This window comes from Oculina patagonica, chromosome 1 (assembly GCF_052425735.1).
Source record: "Oculina patagonica isolate OP01 chromosome 1, crgOcupat, whole genome shotgun sequence".
In the NCBI taxonomy this organism is placed as follows: Eukaryota; Metazoa; Cnidaria; class Anthozoa; order Scleractinia; family Oculinidae; genus Oculina; species Oculina patagonica.
The window spans coordinates 31,113,066-31,132,384 of record NC_135758.1 but is presented as its reverse complement, the minus strand read 5'-3'; the positions used below and the strand labels follow the sequence as shown (position 1 = coordinate 31,132,384).

Genomic DNA, 19,319 nt, shown 5'->3' with positions numbered 1-19,319 from the left:
GACACAGTAAAGTAAAGAAGTGAAACCCACCTGATCTGAATCCTGCTCCAAGAGAGAAAGAAAGAATGGAAAGAGATGAAGGTAAGTAGGACAAAAAAACCTTTCAACTGTTAGTATTATTAGCAGTTTGAGTTATTGTTTATGGCAAAGTTTTAGTTATTTAATGGACTTTGTAATCTGTTTCCAGGTCCCGTCTGCGCACCCGTTCTTTTTGGCACGGGATGCGTAAAGAGCCTGGAAACGAGGTTGGTTTGTTTACAAATGTTAACGCGTTTTATTTTAAGTTTAGTTTCAAGAAACTTTGTGCTTTAAGTTGAAGTTTAGATTTATTTTAAGTTTACGAAAAGTCTTTATAACTGCGTTATAGTTAATTAGAATCCTTGTTCCCTTTTACCAGCGGTCGACCGCTAGTCAAGAGGAAAAAAGAGTCTGCGATGAGTATTTATTGGTTATTTTTTAAATGATGGTCGCTGTTTTAGTTTACTTCTCAGCGTACATTGAAGATTACGAAGTTCTATTTGTACTTAGTTTTGTTTAGCAATTAGTAGACGTAATGGTACGTATATGCGAGTAGTATGAACTCAATATTTAGATTTACGAGGCTCGCTGGTGAAAGAAAAACAAACCAAACTGAGTAAGAAGAAAAACTGTAACACTACACTAAAGCGTACGCAAGTTACACAACAAGAGAGAGAAGTGGAACAAAGTGATAAGTCTTCATCATGATAAAATGACACCCCTCCCTTCAAAAAAAGTACAAAAAGAAAACTATATGACCAGTGAAAAGGCATGGGACTGGAGGGAAGAGCCCATTCTATAAATATGCTTATAATGACGTTTTCGGGAAGAGCTAATCAAATAAATCCTTTTGTAATCTGGAATGAAATGTCAGCCCATATATGCATTAAAACAGGCAAGTAAAAACTTTTCAAGCAAGTGGCGATTACTGAGAGTATTCTTACACTTTCTCCTGAGTGTGTTGATCTCAAACCTTTCAAGCAGGTCTATCTAAACTATCGACTCGCAACTCTACCTCACAGACGCACTGCCGTAAATATGTATCACATACTATGCTTGTCTATATCACGTGCAAAATTCACATAGAAAAAGTCGGTCACATGTTACTGACAAACTGCCACGTGATTCACATTGAGGAAGTCACGTGCATGAGGGTGATTGAAATAACCTAACGTTCACACGATCTGGGGAAGGGGTAGAAGGGAGGTGGGTGGGTGAGGCGATTAAGAAGAGTACTGACATCCCTTACCCCACCAACAGAGTTAAAAGGAATTGTACTCAGTTTATTTACCCGTCACATTTTCTTATACAGCGCCCTAAACTTACCCTGGATTGAACTTGCCCTTTCCGTCTCATGAACTTGTAGTTTTCGTAGATTAGTTTGGCGCAGTATATCTTACCCACTGTCATTTGCGGCTGCTGGTTTGCTTGATTCGCTGAAATAGAAAAGAATACCGAAACATTTTACACGAAAGAAATAGAACTATTTAACTTCATCCTGGAAAAACCAAGTGCTATACCATGATAAAAGTAATGTTCAAGCCTAATTCTAGCAGTAATTCTAATCTCTCCACTCCCCCACCCCCTGGGTAGGATTCTAGTCCATCGTAGGGTAACCTCCCTCCCCCCCCCCCCCCCCCCCAGCATCTTGCGGAAGGACACGATACAATGACTCTGGCCAGAGCTTGAACTCGCTTGGAGTGCTCGGTACAATGTCCCATGCGTTACCTATTAGGCCACTGCGCCTCCACAAATATTCCCATCACACAACTATTTTATTTGATCGATCGATAGAGATTTGAATACCGATTCTTTACATCAACTTCCGTATTTCACTGTCGGCAAATATCCTTTGTCTCGGGATCGTTTAGTAAGCACTAAAGTCCCATTTCTTGACCTCGAAGAAATTTCGCCTGTTTCAAGTTTAAAACTTTCATACCTAGCCACAGATTGATCACCGCGGGTTACTTAAAAGTTTTATGTAAAGTTAAGTGAAGTAAAGTTTAAGGTGGCTCGTACCAGTTTTCAGGTTTTTAACTTACCCATTGTGTTTTTGATCCAAAACACCAATAATTACGTCATCAGAGGTTACCATGGCAACGATAGCCAATGATTTTTCGGACCCTTTTTCAGCTTCCGGTGCTTATATCTTGAAAATTAACTCGATGACCCCCATTTTTTTTCTCGTGATAACGTTTGGCATCTGATAAAGAAACTGTATAATTGTTTTAAAAAAATTCTACGAAGCGGATTTTTTTGCAAATGCAAAAAAGGGCAATTTGTAAGTAATTAAAAATTCCTTTCGTAGATTTTTTTAAATTTTTTCTGACGTTTCCTTAACATAAAAGGAAAATATTAGGGCAATAAAAAATAGGGGTCATCGGGTTAGTTTTCTTGCTAAAGCCTTCGCGAAGTCAATAATTCCCACGCGCGTTTCCACGCACTTCAAAATTTCGATTTTAAAAGTTTGGCATTTACTCATGTTCAGTTCTGACTACCGCTGATCTTTGCGGGCACATACGCTCGCAACACGCGTGGACTTTCCCTCGCTTTGTCTGCGAAACTTTTCGGCTTAGGAGTTTCATGAGATTTAGCCAGTTTCAGTTGGCACCAGTTGTGCCTCTTAGGTCTTACTTTTAAGTATTTCTTTGTCTGAATAATCATGTGTTTGACAGCGAACTCAAATAAGTTGAAACGAAAAAAGTGGAATTGACTCACGATCTCCGCCGGTCTCCGACAAGATCGATCGTAGCACATGCGAATTTGCTTTTGTAACTCGAGCAGTAAGATCCGAAAACATTTTGACTGACGAACATTAAGTTTACTTAAAATGTTCTTGTTGAAACAACTTCAGTTGAACGCGGAATTTTTTCATAAATTGAAGAAAAGCAACCTCAGCTCGCGCTTGGCCGCCATGTTTGTTTTCCTTTTCAAATCTCGCGCGTGACTCGTGGGTACGAAGCGTGACGCGCGCGCTAGTCACCAGACTTCCCGCGCAAGAAAAACTGGTACGAGCCACCTTAAGTGTATGAAAGTATGTTCATAATAAAGGGATCTCAGGGGTGCTCGTACTCATGCAACAAAGAAAATTTTAAACGCGTACATTTACCATTGTTGATCATACTCGGGGGCTTTGGAACTACTTTGTCCAAGGTCTTCTTGGTGAGTTTAGGCCAGACTCTCTTTAACATCGCTCTCAATTCTTTATCGTTTTCCTTTAGATTATCTGGAACAGAATAAACAATGTCACGCCGAGGTCTGTGTTGAAGTTAAACTAGTAACTTACACAGTACAGGAAACAAGTAACCGAACAGCATCAAATCCTATTCTTGTTAGCTTCCAGGCTAAAATCATTGACAACGGTCACGTGTACGGCACGTGAACAGTTCTCGCTGCTGCCCACACAACCGGTCACACTCAAACGATATAGGTCTACAGACGTTGTGGCATTGCTGCCTTCTCCAGGTTAAGCTCGCTGATACGTTCAACGCTTCATTTAGCTCACACTAAAGAAGATATACAACTTCGTAAGAGGTTTTGGATGGGCTCATATCCGGGGCGGGGGTATTCTATAAATCAGGCATGTATGCAGCTATAATGTTCTCATTCAGTTTCACAATGAAAGTTCTTACTTTTCTCGGTCATAATCTTGAGTGAGGTCCGCACCAGTGCAAACAGAGTAGCAGTAAAGGTGACCGTGTTGTCAGGGAACAGCGGCATGTTCATCTTGATCAGGCGCTGAAAATAAAAGCCGACCGAAGTCAGATAAGTCATGTGATCAAGTTCATTTATGCTCTCTTTCCAGGGTAATATAAGTTTACTGTAATGAAGAAACATGTCCATAATTATTTCAGGTTACCTTCGCGGGTGTCCTTTGGAAAAAATTCGTACGCGCGTTGTTTTAAAGTAAACTACCACAAACTATATATCAATAGAAAGGAAAAGAACTGAAGAATTCAAAGAAAAAAAATATCCACTGGTTGGCAGAGTCATTCTTGAGAAGAAGGAGACCGGCATTGCCTAGTGCGGCAAGTGAATGGTAGTCAACTCTTATTAGTCAAGTAGACGGCGTCTTCTTTTCCGATTGCTTAAAACATCTTATTATCCGTAACCAAAAAATAAACATACTTTTGAAGGTCTTCCGATAAATCAGCAACAAAATATTTACTACCATGGACAAGTAATGAACAGATTTTTGTCTGTGTTTCTTGTTTTGAATGGCCTGACAGCACGCAAAGAGCTTACGTTTTTATTTTCAATTACCTTGTAAGCCACAATCTTTGGACATTTCTTTCCTATCCCAACTGGAGGAGACATTTGTCGTAACAATTGACATACTTCAGTGTGTTTGATGCGGCCCCTGGTTTGTAATAAAAATAAAGAGCAAACAAAACCAATCAGGCAGGTAGTTCGTCACGATAAACACACAAAAAAAAAACATGCAGGAATAAATACAATGCGGAAGAATGTGAACCCTGTGCAACGAATACCCCCTACAACAAAACTGAAAATAAGCGACAAGAAGTAGACAAGATGATCATAACGAAGGGAGAGCTTGATGCTGATTATCTTCAGTTTCAACAAAATGTCAAAAAAAAATAGTGCACAATAACTTAACTAAAATGTTTACCACAGCCTGATCTCATGCAAGCATTAGGTACCGCTGCTAACACAATAAGAAATGACTTACGTGGCTCCAGGATCGAACTCAGACCACACGCGGACAAACTCGTCGAGGTGGTGTGGGCCGAGAATGGACTCGTCACGTGTCAGGTATTCAAAGTTGTCCATGATGACAGCCACGAACAAATTCAGAAGCTGTCAAGAAAAACGACACTTTTTAAGGGGCTAGGTGACAATCCAATGCAATCCGATTTAATCTCCTAGAATTTTGCCCATCCATGCCCTTTTTTGGCCTTTCTGTGTTTCTTTTGAGTTCTTCTACAGTTTTAAGCCGTTATTGTGATATTTCAGTTAATTCTATGAACAGTTGGACAGTGCCGAAATTGCCTAAAATTGCGTGACATAGCCCCTTTAATTCCTCTCTGCACACAGAATAGAAGTGGATGAATCGATTGATCAATCAATCAATCAATCAATCAATCAATCAATCAATCAATCAATCAGTCAATAAGACAATCAGACAATCAATCAATCAATCAATCAAACAATCAATCAATCAATCAATCAGTCAATAAGACAATCAATCAGTCAATCAATCAATCAAACAATCAATCAATCAATCAATCAGTCAATAAGACAATCAATCAATCAATCAATCAAACAATCAATCAATCAATCAATCAATCAGTCAATAAGACAATCAATCAATCAATCAATCAATCAATCAAACAATCAATCAATCAATCAATCAGTCAATCAATCAATCAAACCAACCAACCGTCATTTGATCAATCAACTAGTCAATCAATCAATTAATCAAACACCAATAAACCAATCAAAAACTCAATCAATCGATCAATAAATCAATCAATCATCTACCAATCTGTCAATCAATCAGTGATCCGTCATTTAACTAATCAATCTGACAACCAATTTCTATCACAGTAAGAGCTGTGTTCAAATATATCAATTATTGTTTCTATAACCATTCAAAACAATATGACTACACATTCTTACATCAAACTTACCAGAAAAGAACAAAAGAAAATAAAGGAGATGAAGTATAAATACGCAAAAGCACTGCCACATTTTCCATCTCCCAGTTGACAATCTGCATCGGACGTGCACGCCAACATGATTAGCTGCCAGTTTTCACCCGTTGCGGACCTACAAGGCAAGTAACGCAAGGGATGTCACAACAGAGCGAAATAATCTTATCTATGGTCTTGACAACACAGAATGATAGTGGACAAAAACTTTAAAGTTCCAGTTGCCCTAGGGCTAAAATTGTAAAAAAAAAAAACACAATCTCAACACTTCACGAAGAAACGAGGGCATGTGGCCCTCATTTGGTGTGAGAGGCGTCGCGTGACGATCTACCGCTCATACCTGAAAAGAACTTGAATGGCTTCAGGAAATGACTGGAAGTTATTTCGGGGTTGGATCTGGCTCCAAGGGTCGCCGCGCTCGTCGTTTTCAATGGTGATTTGACCAAACATCTGCAACAGAAGTTAGCAATAATGTTGTTATATTATTGCTAAAAATATTTAGCTATATTCTTGGAGTCGCGATCGCGACTAAAAACGGTTCTTGTTTTTTCAGGGAAGATCAAACGAAGACCGTCCTGTTGAATTAACATACCTGCATACCGATGACAGCATATATAAAGAACAGAAGCCCAATAAGCATGCCAACGTAAGGTAAAGCCTAGAACACAACAAGATCAGATTAAGTTAATTGATTTTAATGAGAGGCGAGCGTAGCCTGGTGGTTAGGGCGCTAGCCTGCGATCAGACATTCTTTTTTTAGACAGGGAGAGGGAAAAAGAAAGTGATTATAAGAAGAGAGAGAGGGTTTAATCTCAGGTGATTAGGGCGCTGGACTGCAAATTGACCGCAAATTGCTTTCGTTTTTTTCCTAAAGACCGAAACCACTATATATTTCATGCCTGTGAACCGCCAGATAAATAGGAATGTACCCACAAACCGACACACAAAATTAGCTTCAATCGCCAAACCGCAAGAGTATAATAGACCCTCTTGTATTGCAAATTGCAAAGTGTTGTTGCGTTATTCGTTATCACCACCCGTATTGCAAGTTGCGGCAATGTGTTGCGCAAAGTTGAACCCATGTCTATTGACACGGGAGATAATATGCGCAAACACTTTACAACTTGCAATACAGCAATGTTGTGAGTCAAAATAAAAGGAAATATTACCCGTATTACTGGACCTTTATTTACAGTGTACTCAGTTAGCAAGCCCGGGGGAGGGGGGATGTTCCCTCCTTCCCAAAATATATCCCTTGTGTTCCCTAAAAGTATTTTGTCAATTTTGTAATACCCTATTCCCTAAAATATAAGAAACTCAGCTTTTGTTCCCGTGTTCCCAGCGTAATTTTCCTTTTGTTCCCTTGTTCCCAATTATTTTATGGCCATGTTCCCTCGTTCCCTGAAACCCCTGGGAGAGGCTCATTACCTTATTATAGGAAATTAACGCTTGTGTTAATTAAGGTATTTGAAATTAACGCGACTTAAATTAACGCAAATTGAAGGAAAAATTATTTCCCAATAAAGGAAATTAACGCGAAAGAGGGGGTAAAATTTCAAAATTAAGGAAATTAACGCGACGTACACAACTGGAACAAGTTTATTTCAACACTTGCAGGCGAAAAATCTTAAACGCAAACAATGTTCGTGGTACTTTTCCCACTTTGAGCGTTCTTCGCAGTATCAATGATAGTGGCAGATAAAACAATGCTTTTTCCTTGGAGTCAAGAACTTCTGGACTGCAACGAGAAATTGGGGCCAAAATAATGGAAATTAACGTCATGGAAACTAACGCTCCCTTTAATTAACGGTGCGGAAATTAACGTTAACTAAAATTAACGCGACTTAAATTAACGCGAATGTTTAAAATTCGCGTTAATTTCATGACGCGTTAATTTCCTATAATAAGGGCACACCAGTGTTAAATACTTTGACACGCAACTGCCTTGGTTTGTTCCTGTATTTACCTTAAATGACTGCAGAAAGGTCCATAGCAAGATTCTGATTGTGTAACCCTGCCTTAATAACTTGATCAACCTGGCCGCTCGGAAGAGACGGAAGAGACTGGGATCGAAGGGCATCGAGGTTTCATCAGACTGCAAGTTAACAAAGTCAGGTGGTATGATATGATGTGATATGATTTATTCTTTTTATTTAGTTATTTTTTATCTTATTTTAAGTATAACAGAATATAAATTCAACACAACAGACGCCGCTTTTCTTGGAGGCCGTGTTTAAAAGCTTACTTAAAAACTGTGGCGACTCAACTTTTTTTACGTGATTAGAATGAAATACTTCCTTGTCAAAGTTCTTGCATCGAGCATTGTTACAAATCAAATCTAGCACAACGAAAAATAAACCTCACGAGCTGTGCGCTGCTGGCCTCTTTTCTTTCTATCGCCTTACCTGGACCAAGCCGAGACCGAAGTCCAACAGACTTCCCAAGACAATTATGAAGTCGAACACATTCCAGTTGTCTCGGAAGTAATTCTTGTGAGAAAGGAAAAACAACAACAAAAGGAGATCAGATTTACATGCACAACAACTTTAATCCGTTCAAACAGTTATTCCAGTCAGGAACTGAGTTATCTTTATTCTCAATTAATAAATGCAAATTATCGAAAATTAAAACAATACAAAAGGTATGACAAGGCATAAAGACTGGGGGTTAGTTGTACAAGTAATATATCAAACACGAGAGATAGTGTTTCATCGGGATATCCAAACACCGAGAAGAGAGTTGAAAATACAACGCGCAGCGGAGTGTTTTCGACGAAATTTGTGGTGTTTAGATAGCCAATGAAACACTGTCTCGAGTGTTTGATATATCTTCTCAATCGAAACAAAAACTACGGAGTAAACGGAGAAATAAAATCGTAAAAAGCTATGTTAATTCTTCACGGTAATGTTTCCTTTGTTTTAACTTGATGAGTTATTAATGAGTTCGAGAATTTGAAATCACACATTACCGCCACAGATGTTAGTTTCAATGTCACATGGTTCTTTGTTAGTGAACTTAGTAAAGACTTACCGTTCTGAAGGCAAACAGTTTCAAGATGGCCTCTCCAGTGAACATGAAGGTGAATACAGTGTTGAACATGTCAAGAATTTCCCGATAGATGGTAGGCTCGTCATAAAACTGATAAGAATAGGAAAACAAAGCAATAATATCTTGAGCATATTGAACATTGAAGATAAGCTTGCACTAGTTGGAGAGTTTTGTATTTGACTTTGAGCACGGGAGATGGGGGGGGGGGGGGGGCACTCCCATATACGAGCTATATAGGTATGTGCCAATGTGAAGCGTATGGTTTTCAAGCAGTTTAGTCTGGGATAGGGGTATAGAAATAAGAGAGTTTTGGTCTAGAATAGGGTATCATTTGCCGGAAACTGATCAGTGGTATGAAGAATTAAGTTCAGAATAGGAATAGAAACACGGAAGAAAAATAAAAATAAAATCATCGCGGCAACGTTGTTGACAGATGTTTTCCCATTAAAAAACACTAATAGTGAAACAGCTCTAAAATAAGCAAGTCTGGGATAGGGTAGGGATTGTTGGTGTCTAGTCTAATAAGGGTTGCAAAATCAGCTGAACATGGTCTGGAATAGGGTAAGGGTTTTAGAGTCCCAGCGGCACACCCCCGCCCAAAAATATGTAAAGTGCCCCCCAGGGGGAAGGGCTTTCAGCACTGACCTTCATGGTGAGAATGAGGGTGTTGAGAGCAATGAGTATCATGATAAAATACTCAAATGGCCGGGAATCCACGATTGTCCAAATACGGTATTGCCACGTGTTGGGATCTTCCGGCATAAATCTTTCAGAGGGTTTAGCTACGATGGCGAAATGAAGACAATCTCTCTGAGAAACAAAGATGGAAAAAGAAGTGTTAGAAAAATCTCTCATACGTTCGTTTGTTCCACTGTAAATCGTTCAAAATTTGCAGACAAGAAAGAAAATAACACTGAGCCAAAAATAGATTTCGAATGATTCACGGTGGTCAAAGAGACCAGTTCTCCTGGCAATTCTCTCTTCAATTCTTTAACTTTCACATTTTATTTTACCATAATGTTTTAGAAAAGAAAATACATTAGTCACGCAGTCGCGCTGTCACGCAGTCACGCTTGTCACGCATTCTTCTCACCTGATTTCTGTCCAACTCACAGTCGCCCTGGTCCTTCTCTCCCTGCTCTTGGAAGGTGAGGATGATGAGAGCTACGAAAATGTTGATGAAGAAAAACGAGAACACTACAACGAAGAAAATGTAGAACAGTGCAATCTCGATTTTGTTGTCCACGATCGGTCCATGGTCGACTTTAGTTGTGTCGATGGAGGCTTGCATGAGTCTAAAAGAGGGTAAAAGAAGAAAAGTGTTAAATAGAAAAATATAAACTGTAAGACGCTTGTTGAAAACAAATAAATGATAGAGGCTGATAAAGGAAAAGAGCTTTTAAGTAGTGGTAAACTCGAACTAACTCGAACTCTGTAGGCAAACGGAAAACAGTTCGAGTTATTCGAGTTCGAGTTAATCGAGTAAAAATGACTGAAAAGTAGGGGGGGGGGGGAACAAGGTTAATAGGACTTGGTTCAAGTTAGCGCGGGAGTTCGAGTTATCCAAGTAAAAATGACCAAAAAGTAGGGGCAAACTGAATCCAAAGGAAACAGGACTTGGTTCGAGTTAGCGGGGGTGTTCGAGTTACCGGAGCACCCCTCCACCTCTTAGAGTACAAGCCCCTTATAGTTGCCCTTATTGTGAAGCGTTTAAATTTTATGTGGTTACAGTTTGTTCAGAAACTTTTGATCCCTATCTCAGCCCCGCAAGTAAGCCCACTCAAAAAGAATTCTCACAAAAATGAGGTTATGGATTATTTTCGGAATGTTACGCTCTTACAAGTTAACTAATGTAACGCGGATTGAGGTTATCACGTCTCCGTAGTCTTAGGGGCATATAGACGATAATACTAAAAGGACTTACGCCGGCCAGCCTTCTCCAGTGGATGATGTAAATAAAGACAGCATTGCATTGAATACATTGTCAAAATCGTAGTCTTGTCCTCCCCAGGAACGTTCCTTGATCTGAGAAGAAAACAATTAGTTTAATTCATTTTTTGGCTTTAACGAATCATTTACAACAGTGAAGCATAGATTCCTGATTTTATTATGGTTTTTTCCCGATCAAAACAAATAAAGGCTTCTACGTTGATTTATCATTTCAGCAGTTGCGATAAAAGACCGGTTGACTGCATTTCCAAAACTTGTCTCCTTTACAGTTGGGTTTCGGCCACTCAATGCTTCTCCACACAACATAAAGCCCCGGCCAAACTGTAATGCAAGTGAACGTTAGAAGACGCAAGTTGAACTTGCGTACAGACTTGCGTTGGCTGGCCAAACGGACTCGCAAGTTTACAGGGCACGCAAGTTATCAAAAGACCATTTCAGTGCTACTGCACGCGCAGCCATATGCATTCCGTACTTGAAGTAAACAGCAATAATTGCGTTGACTTGAGTTAGGTGGTCAAATGGTGAATCGCTTGCGTTAACTTTCGTGCAAATTTGATCTCGACCAAAGTGAACGCAAGTCATCACAAGTCAACGCAAGTGTTCGTAAGTCCTGGCCAAACAGAGACGCGAGTGGATGCAAGTTGAAAACTTGTGTCTACTTGCGTCTCCGTTTGGCGAGGCCTTAACAAGTTGGGAGGAGCGTTGCGTGACATTTGAAAACGAACTTTTTCCCACTTGAAAAACAAAACCAAAACCAAAAAAACACGCTGCCTACGAGGTACTGCTGCTAAGTTTTAGTTTCAGTCACTAGGCACATTTTTGAACCTCGTTTTTCGCTCTTTTAAAAATTATGCAAACCCTGTCGTTCATCGTTTTTCGTTGCCGTCAATCGTGATTACGATGACAAGGATCGTAATTTGCCAATCTCAACCCACAGACGTGACCTTTTAAATTCAATGAAGTGAGTGATTTTAAGATTTAAATTTTTCGATTTCATGACTTTTAAATGTGCAGTACCGGTAAATGCAGGAAAAATAATAGAAAACTACTTACCTCGACGTTCGACAAATCAGAAAGATCATTATATGAAAAGTACTGCCCCCTGCAAAGCAAAAGAATATATTTAACAACTGGTTCATGCTTTAGCGTGCACTATCGAGTTTTATTTAATAACCTGAATTCTACGCGCATTTTGATTGGTTCTTACTTATGATCTATTAGAGTACAGACACATAGATGACGTCACGCGGTGGTGTGACTCGCGCGCGTGATCAGAGTTCATAGTCCAAATCAGAGTTGTCGGCAAAGTTTTTCAAACTTGCTCACACTGAAGTGCGCTGAAGTCTTATGTTATTATATAAAACAAATAAATTTCCATTTTGCCGTGGGTCTGTTCAGTTATAGATCACAGAAGACGTCAAAATGTGGTATGAACATCAGTGACCCACTCGCCTTCGGCTCGTGGGCCACGTTTTTTGTTCATACCACATTTTGACGTCATCTGTGATCTATAACTGAACAGACGCACGGCAAAATGGAATCTATTTGTTAAATGGTGCACGCGGGAAGTTTGGACGTAAGAGTTGCTCGAGGGGATAGCCGAGAGCAACTCTAGCTTCTTGAGTGCATGCTCTCGAAACTTCCCAAGTGCACCATAACTCGATAGTGCACAAGTAAAAGCATGAACAAATTGTTTCATAACATAACGAACAAGCCTGGTCATTAACCTATATCCACATTAACTCGTTCTTGGTTCAATATGTACAAAATTGCTCTCGAATAGAAGGAAAGCTAAGGTAGAAATTACCAAAAGTTAATAGTTCCAGTAACCTAACAAGGAACAAGAATAGCTAAGTTTGAGGAACCCTGAATGTGATATTTTGACTAATTCTCCCAACTACTCTGATAACAAATGTTTGGAGGCGAGTAGGGAGAACTTGTGAGAAGAACTCGAGAGTAAAAAAGGCAACTTACTGGCACTCCTCTTCTGTCATCTTTGAACTGTCATCACACATGAAAAATTTTCCCTGCAAACAAAAAACAAAACAAAGTGCATACGTCAATGGCTACTGCAACAAAACCCTCCTGTGGCATATTGTATCACTCGTTGAGAAAATTCAGTCGCTGACGAGGGAGTCCAAGATTTCACTTGAAATGTCAATTTACAGTTTTTGCGAAATTAAGCATGGATTTCACGCGTTGGGAATTACATTTCCCTTAAAATTATTACGAAAGCACGAGTGTTTTCTACATTTCTCAGGCACAAAAAAACTCGCTTCATCAGCTAATCAAAGTTAGGATTCCAAATATAATAGGACTAATATAAAATAAGAATCTTTGTCTGTAAGACAAACGCTGTTGTACAGTCTGTTAGCCTGTTTCAGGCATTCAGTTAAGCCCGGGCCAAACGAGGATGAGAGTTGATGAGAGTTGACTCTCATGAGAGTTTTCGTCAACTCTCATCGACTATTATTAACTCGGGCCAAACGAGAACGAGAGTGCGTCAAACTCTCATCGACTCTCATGAAAAATGTGAGCACGTTCAAAGTCGATGAGAGCGCATGAGAGTCGATGAGAGTGAATGAGAGTTCCATGCCAAACGAAAGCGAGAGTTTGAACTCTCATCAACTCTCATCCTCGTTTGGCCCGGGCTTATTAGTTGGAGAATAGCGCGAAGTCCAGGAAGTACCCGCGTTTTTGTTCTAGGTTAAAGCCAGGGCCAAACGAGGATGAGAGTTTATGAGAGTTGACTCTCATGAGAGTTTTCATCAACTCTCATCAACTCGGACCAAACGAGAACTAGAGTCCGTCAAACTCTCGTCGACTCTCATGAAAAAATTGAGCACGTTCAAAGTCGATGAGAGTGCATAAGAGTTCCATGCCAAACGAGAATGGGAGTTTAAACTCTTATCAACTCTCATGCTCGTTTGGCCCGGGCTTAAGGTCCATCAGGGCATCAGGCTAGAGCTTATCCCGGTTTCCGTAGCATGAAGCACCCCTGAATGGGATGCTACAAGTAGTCCATCGCAGGGTTACCCACCAGCAGTAAATTCGCCGGTACACATTTATACATCTGGGTGGAGAGAGGGACTGTTAGAGTAAAGTTTCTTGCCCAAGAACAAAACACAGTGACCCTGACCAGGGCTCGAACCCGGACCGGTCGATCCGGAGTCCGGCGAACTAACCATAAGTTCACTCGCCGTTAGCCGTGCTGCTCCCCAAATAACGTTTAACCGACCGCCTAGAAAAAGGCAACAGGCCATCTATGAATTCATCTATTTACCTGGAAAAGCTGAACTCCAATAACAGAGAAGATGAACAAAAACAGAATAGTGATGATCAAAATGTTAAGAACATTCTTCAGTGAGTACACCATACACTGGAACACAGCCTACAGTGGGAAGGAAACATTTCAACATTAGCTGGTATTCCTTATCTGAACTTATACGGACTATGTCACGGATTGTAACAGATTATTGAACAGCCCAAATTTATATTTGTGTCGTAGGATACCTAGAAATAATGGTCCAATTTTATTAACAATTGCTTTTTTAGAGTACTAAAACTGTTTAAAAGCGCGTTTGGCTGCAGATGGCTCGGATGAAAATGGATTGCAATTTGAAAAAGTTAGCCAACGGTTTCAGGTTGTTTCCGCCAGCCTTAAAAAAATCGATATATCCCCAAATTAAGGTTCTATCTTCTGTTAAATAATCAAATACAAAGTTTTTCGTGGGTTAACTTGCCTAGCACTTATTTCAGAACAGTTTAGACCAAAAAACTGCGAAATCCCCGTGACATAGTCCCTTTATCGTAAAACAAAACGGCACCTTCTTGCAATGCTCATGCCATTTGACACGAAACGAGTTTCGTTTCTTCAAACTGAAACAAGTCTCGTTCTTCACGTTCTGAACGTGGTCCGAGTTTTTTAAACCAATCACTAATGCTAATAATGCAAAACTAAAGCAAATACGATTTAATTTCGACACTTAAGCAAAAAGCGCGCTGTCTATAAAAATAGATACATGTTCTTTGCCATTTGCCTAACAAGGGGCATCAAACAGAGCAGTTTTGCCTGCCTGCTGCCATAAAATGAGATTTGTGTTTTGGCCAAAATAAAAGGACATCATGGAAAACTTATGCTTGCGGAATGCAGTGAGCTAGAGTACCTTTAATTTCTTGGCCTTGTTAATTGCCTTGAGTGGACGAAGCACCCTGAGAACTCGCAATACTTTAACGGTTTTCTTTGATCCTGCGTCAATAGTCGTTGGATCCTGATTCCTGTATATAACAAACATGCCACAAAAATTATTTTGATGAGCCGTTTGTCCCTCTTAGCCGGCGAAGCCTGTGCACAAGAAACAAGTGGCTCTGGCTTCGCCGGCTAAGAGGGACAAATGGCTCTGGGGTTGAGAATGTTTCCTTCCCGCCCAGAATGTTTCCTTCCCTTCCCCTACTTTCGCGCGGCCATTTCTTCCCTCGCTGTTTTAGCTTCTCGCTTGACAAAAAGGAAAAGGAAAAGTCGTTTAACTAATCTTGTTACTGTAGCCGATCAATAATAGAGCAGTTTTCAATTGAGTGTCTTAAAACCAAATTAATCACTCTAGCCAATCACAAAGAACACAGACAACCCAGCAAGCTAAAGGCAATCAAAACTCGAAGCAAATACGTAAAGCCGGCACGAAGCGCGGGAAAACGTACGCAAGCGAGTCACGATTGGTTTTGGTTTTACTTCTGACTAGCTGAGAAAAAGGCACGAGAGTTTTTAACCAATCACTGAGTGTAGTAATGCAAAACCAATGCAAATGTGAAAACCGATGAAAACCGCTCTAAAACAAGAAAATGCAATCAATGTTCCCTACCCCATGACGAGTGAGGCAATGGCACAGCTCACGACCAAGGCATCAATACAATTCCATGCATCTCTGAAGTAAGAGCCCGGGTGAAGAATGGCTCCATAGTCAATGAGCTAAAGAACAAAGGAACAGTGCTTTTTACATCAACAGAAACCTTAAAGTTGTGGTGTAATTTTGTTGGAAATCACTATATTAGTACTCTGAAGCTGGAAATGGGGCGTTGTAATGAGTAACACAGGGTGGTGATATTAACTTGAAGAAGTCAGTCAAACTTTTGTAAGTCTACCCCTTGTGTCCTGAAAGATCGCAATAAACTAATTACAGATTACTCCCCCTTCAACATTTCACTTAATATATCTTTATTTGTGTTCCAAGCGCATTTCGTGTATTAGCTGGCGAAGGTACTTAGTAAAAACTGCATTTCGGGTTTGAATTAAAATGCAGGAAAATCCGTGTAATAATTCTTGTTTAATTGAGGTGTGGAAATTGAACTAGTCCCCGCAGCCGATACTTGGGTCGTCACGCAGCTCACGCAACGCTACCCGCCCAAGGGGGATGAGGCGTTGCGTGGCATTCCAAAAACGGCCGCAAAGGAGACAAGTGTTTAATAGACCATATTCGTATTCTCGGTATTGGACCGGAACTAGCTTGCAATGGAGGCTCATGCGGGGGAATAAAATTAAAAACAGCTTCATGTCATTTGCATTTGAAAAGATTACCCGCATTAGCCTCCATTGCAAGCTAGTTCCAGTCTAATACCGAGAATACGAATAAGGCTGACTGGAAAGTACAATCAGTTTTGCGAACAACAGTTTCAAAATAATTACCTTAACAATGACCTCCATGGCGAATATTGTGGTGAATACATAATCAAAATATGTCAGCACCTAAAAAGATTGTAAAGCCACCACTGTTAGTTGTATTGTGGAATTGCCGGCCACAAATGAATAGGGTTCTGTGGGTGGGGGTAGGGGAAGACAGTGACTAGGGCAAAGGTTAACACAGGTCTGTCTTGAAGCCTAAGTGGCTAGTTACCAGGCCAATACTTAATCCCGTTTTCGTAGAATGAAGTGACAGGAAGCATTGCTTTTCTCTCTGAATGGATGCTAATACCTCGCAGGCCATCCCCCCTTCCCTAGCATTTTCATACTTTATAAGGTCATCCTTACAATTTTACAATCAAAAGCCTGTTACCTAGTCTCTACAGCAGCCGTTATTTGGGGAGAAGCGTGGTGTGCCGATCCAAATAACGACTGCAAAGGAGACTAGCTGTTATCTTACCTTGTTTCTTTCGGACTCTTCATAAACTGGATCTTCAAGAGCCAACAAAACGCTGCTAATTAGGATTATAACCAGGATAAAGTTATCAAAATGTCGTAAGTTCACCAGCCAGTGGCACGCTTTCCGAACCCTAAAAAACAAAAACAAAAAGAGCTTAATAAAGTTCCTACCATACTCACCAATCAGCCCTACTTTGTGTCCTGTGTAACAAGCACTGTTTGCGCGGAAATTAACAAACTGTGTTCCACAGGCATTGAAGGACTAAAACACGGAAACAAGGAAAAAAATTCTATTCAAAATTAACTAATAGAGCGTTTTCACGTGACGTCATCAAAATTCTAAATTCAAAACTATTGAACCTGCAAAGCTGTTCTTTTAGCATATTCTAGACATCAATGTCACTAATTGATGGGGAAATTTTTGTGCCAGAGTGATTTGTTTTGGAGATAAAGCGTTTTAAAATTTGAGACTGCCTAACTCAACGTGATCTCAAATGTTACAGAAAACAATATTTCCGCACTTTTAAAATGCTTTTGAGATATGCTTATAAGTTAAAAATGATAATCAAAGCATTCCGAGGTGCAACGTATGACTTTGGTAGCAAAATCCTTCTTTCTTCTTGCAGACAGTTTTGGCCGCCATATTGGTGTACCACTTTGGTACACCAATATGGTGGACTCATACAACGCTCTGTAATTTTCCGAATTTTGTTTTCCCAATAACTTGGCTGCAATGAGCACTGGCAAGTTAACACTTGAGGAATATATTCCTTTCCACTTACTCCACAATCTCTGAGTTTGTTGATGTTTTTCATGCAAGCAAAACGATCTTGATATCTTGGTGAAAACGCTCTATACTGCTCCTGGACTCGCCTTGTTTGCCTTCTAACAAAATCAACACCGAAAAAAACTCGATTCTAACCATCTGTTTTAATACTTACGGGTTTCCCGGTGGGAACAGAAATAAGGACCATGTGTTAATTATGGGCACAGCTTCTCCTGGCTTCTGATGAGGAACCATTCGCCCAGGGTTCCTAAGGTTACTGAGAAATGATGGTCTGCCTGCAAGATAACAGAAAAGAAACAACAAAATTAACACAAGGATATACTTTGAGTTCGTCGTGCAACGAGGAAAGATTGTGTGACAAGCCAAAAGCGTCTGCATCACGCAATTGGTAAAAGATTGTGTGACAAGCCTAAAGAGCCTCTGCGTCACACAACGAAGGATTGTGTGACGAGCCTAAAGAGCATTTGTAGGAGGCTATGTGATCATTATGTACTCCCAAGTTTTTACAAGACCCACAACAGAATTTCGAAGTATTTAATTCTGCTTTTTTCCTGACAGATTATCGAAATTCCCCTTTCCTAAAATCAAATAATTTGCCAAATACCACGAAAAATATAAATAAATTTGAAAAAAAGATTCTACGGAGCAAAATAGAAGAATTATTTTGGGGAAAAAGTACAGAATTACAAGGATGGAATTGGATTGCAGTTTGTTGATTTTGATTTTGTGACAGGATATCAAGAAATAAAATGTTTCATTCTGGTGAAATTTTGAATCTTTAGACATACCGGTATATTTTTCTTATTAGTTAATACTTTTTGGTAATGCCAATTTTGGTATTTTTGTCTTTCAATTTCAAGATAATGAAGCAAGTTCAAAGGCAGTTAGCGGCAATAATTACGAAAAACACGATATAACAGCCGGGACACAGTCCCTGGAATGTAAGGAATAAATTTGTGTTAAAAAATGACATACCATCATCAGCTTCCTCCTCAAATTCATCTTCAGTTGGACCTCCATCATCACCCTATAAGAAGAAGTTAAAGGTGAATTTAATTGAATATTATATACTCACAACCTCTAAGATAGTTGTGTGCAAGGAGAGATAGGCTCCCAGATAACTGGAATTAATTTAAGGCAAGGAGGCAAGGGTGTATAGCCAGGAGCAAGAATCTGAAAGGATTTTTATTATTGTCTTATAGCACTCTATTCGACACATCAGGAAATACTGGAACAGCATGTATTTTTATTTTTTGTAGACTTCAGGTAAGAGTGATTTTCAATTGACTGTTGTAAACCAAAAGCACAGCAACCACGCTGGCTAATCACAAAGGACACAGACAATCCAGCGAACCATTCAAAACATAAAGTAAATAAATGTAACGCAAAGTACAGGTTTTGGTTTCACTCTTGATTGAATGGGAAAGTGATGCCAGTTTTTTAAACCAATCACAAATGGTAGTAACCAAGTAAATGCGAATTATTTTTGACACTCAAAAACAACGTTCTATTCCTTACCCTTCTGGCAGCCCCATTTCGCCTGCAAACCAAAAAATAATAAATAAAATGAGCAATCTGCCAAAAGTTTACATTTTTAGTTTATAAAGGAGTTGTTTTCCCAAAAGTTATCCAAAGAGCCTATACCCTTAATTGTTTTTGCACTGAACATATCCTGCAATGTTCTTTCTTCTGGTGCAGAAAGATGCTGAAA

General features: G+C 39.7%; 1 protein-coding gene across 6 annotated transcripts in view; it reads right to left on the bottom strand.

Moving 5' to 3' along the window:
- Positions 1 to 19,319, bottom strand: part of LOC144663825 (voltage-dependent calcium channel type A subunit alpha-1-like) — a 43,098-nt gene that overhangs the window by 6,229 nt on the left and 17,550 nt on the right. For 2 of the 6 annotated variants that reach the window (XM_078524903.1, XM_078524920.1), the window contains exons 17-40: positions 19,127 to 19,148; positions 18,584 to 18,635; positions 17,763 to 17,883; positions 16,823 to 16,952; positions 16,369 to 16,428; positions 15,548 to 15,654; positions 14,855 to 14,966; positions 13,972 to 14,079; positions 12,663 to 12,715; positions 11,742 to 11,790; positions 10,663 to 10,763; positions 9,832 to 10,033; positions 9,384 to 9,548; positions 8,721 to 8,828; positions 8,096 to 8,179; positions 7,657 to 7,785; positions 6,283 to 6,348; positions 6,031 to 6,140; positions 5,670 to 5,808; positions 4,709 to 4,836; positions 4,282 to 4,378; positions 3,651 to 3,756; positions 3,122 to 3,244; positions 1,345 to 1,454 (exon numbers count right to left, since the gene is read on the bottom strand). In XM_078524903.1, coding sequence (XP_078381029.1) covers positions 1,345 to 1,454; positions 3,122 to 3,244; positions 3,651 to 3,756; positions 4,282 to 4,378; positions 4,709 to 4,836; positions 5,670 to 5,808; positions 6,031 to 6,140; positions 6,283 to 6,348; positions 7,657 to 7,785; positions 8,096 to 8,179; positions 8,721 to 8,828; positions 9,384 to 9,548; positions 9,832 to 10,033; positions 10,663 to 10,763; positions 11,742 to 11,790; positions 12,663 to 12,715; positions 13,972 to 14,079; positions 14,855 to 14,966; positions 15,548 to 15,654; positions 16,369 to 16,428; positions 16,823 to 16,952; positions 17,763 to 17,883; positions 18,584 to 18,635; positions 19,127 to 19,148 — 2,482 coding nt within the window. Of the gene's footprint in view, positions 1 to 30; positions 43 to 1,344; positions 1,455 to 3,121; positions 3,245 to 3,650; positions 3,757 to 4,281; positions 4,379 to 4,708; positions 4,837 to 5,669; positions 5,809 to 6,030; positions 6,141 to 6,282; positions 6,349 to 7,656; positions 7,786 to 8,095; positions 8,180 to 8,720; positions 8,829 to 9,383; positions 9,549 to 9,831; positions 10,034 to 10,662; positions 10,764 to 11,741; positions 11,791 to 12,662; positions 12,716 to 13,971; positions 14,080 to 14,854; positions 14,967 to 15,547; positions 15,655 to 16,368; positions 16,429 to 16,822; positions 16,953 to 17,762; positions 17,884 to 18,583; positions 18,636 to 19,126; positions 19,149 to 19,319 lie in introns of all 6 variants that reach the window. The other 4 variants (XM_078524911.1, XM_078524928.1, XM_078524890.1 and 1 more) reach the window with 3 other exon arrangements.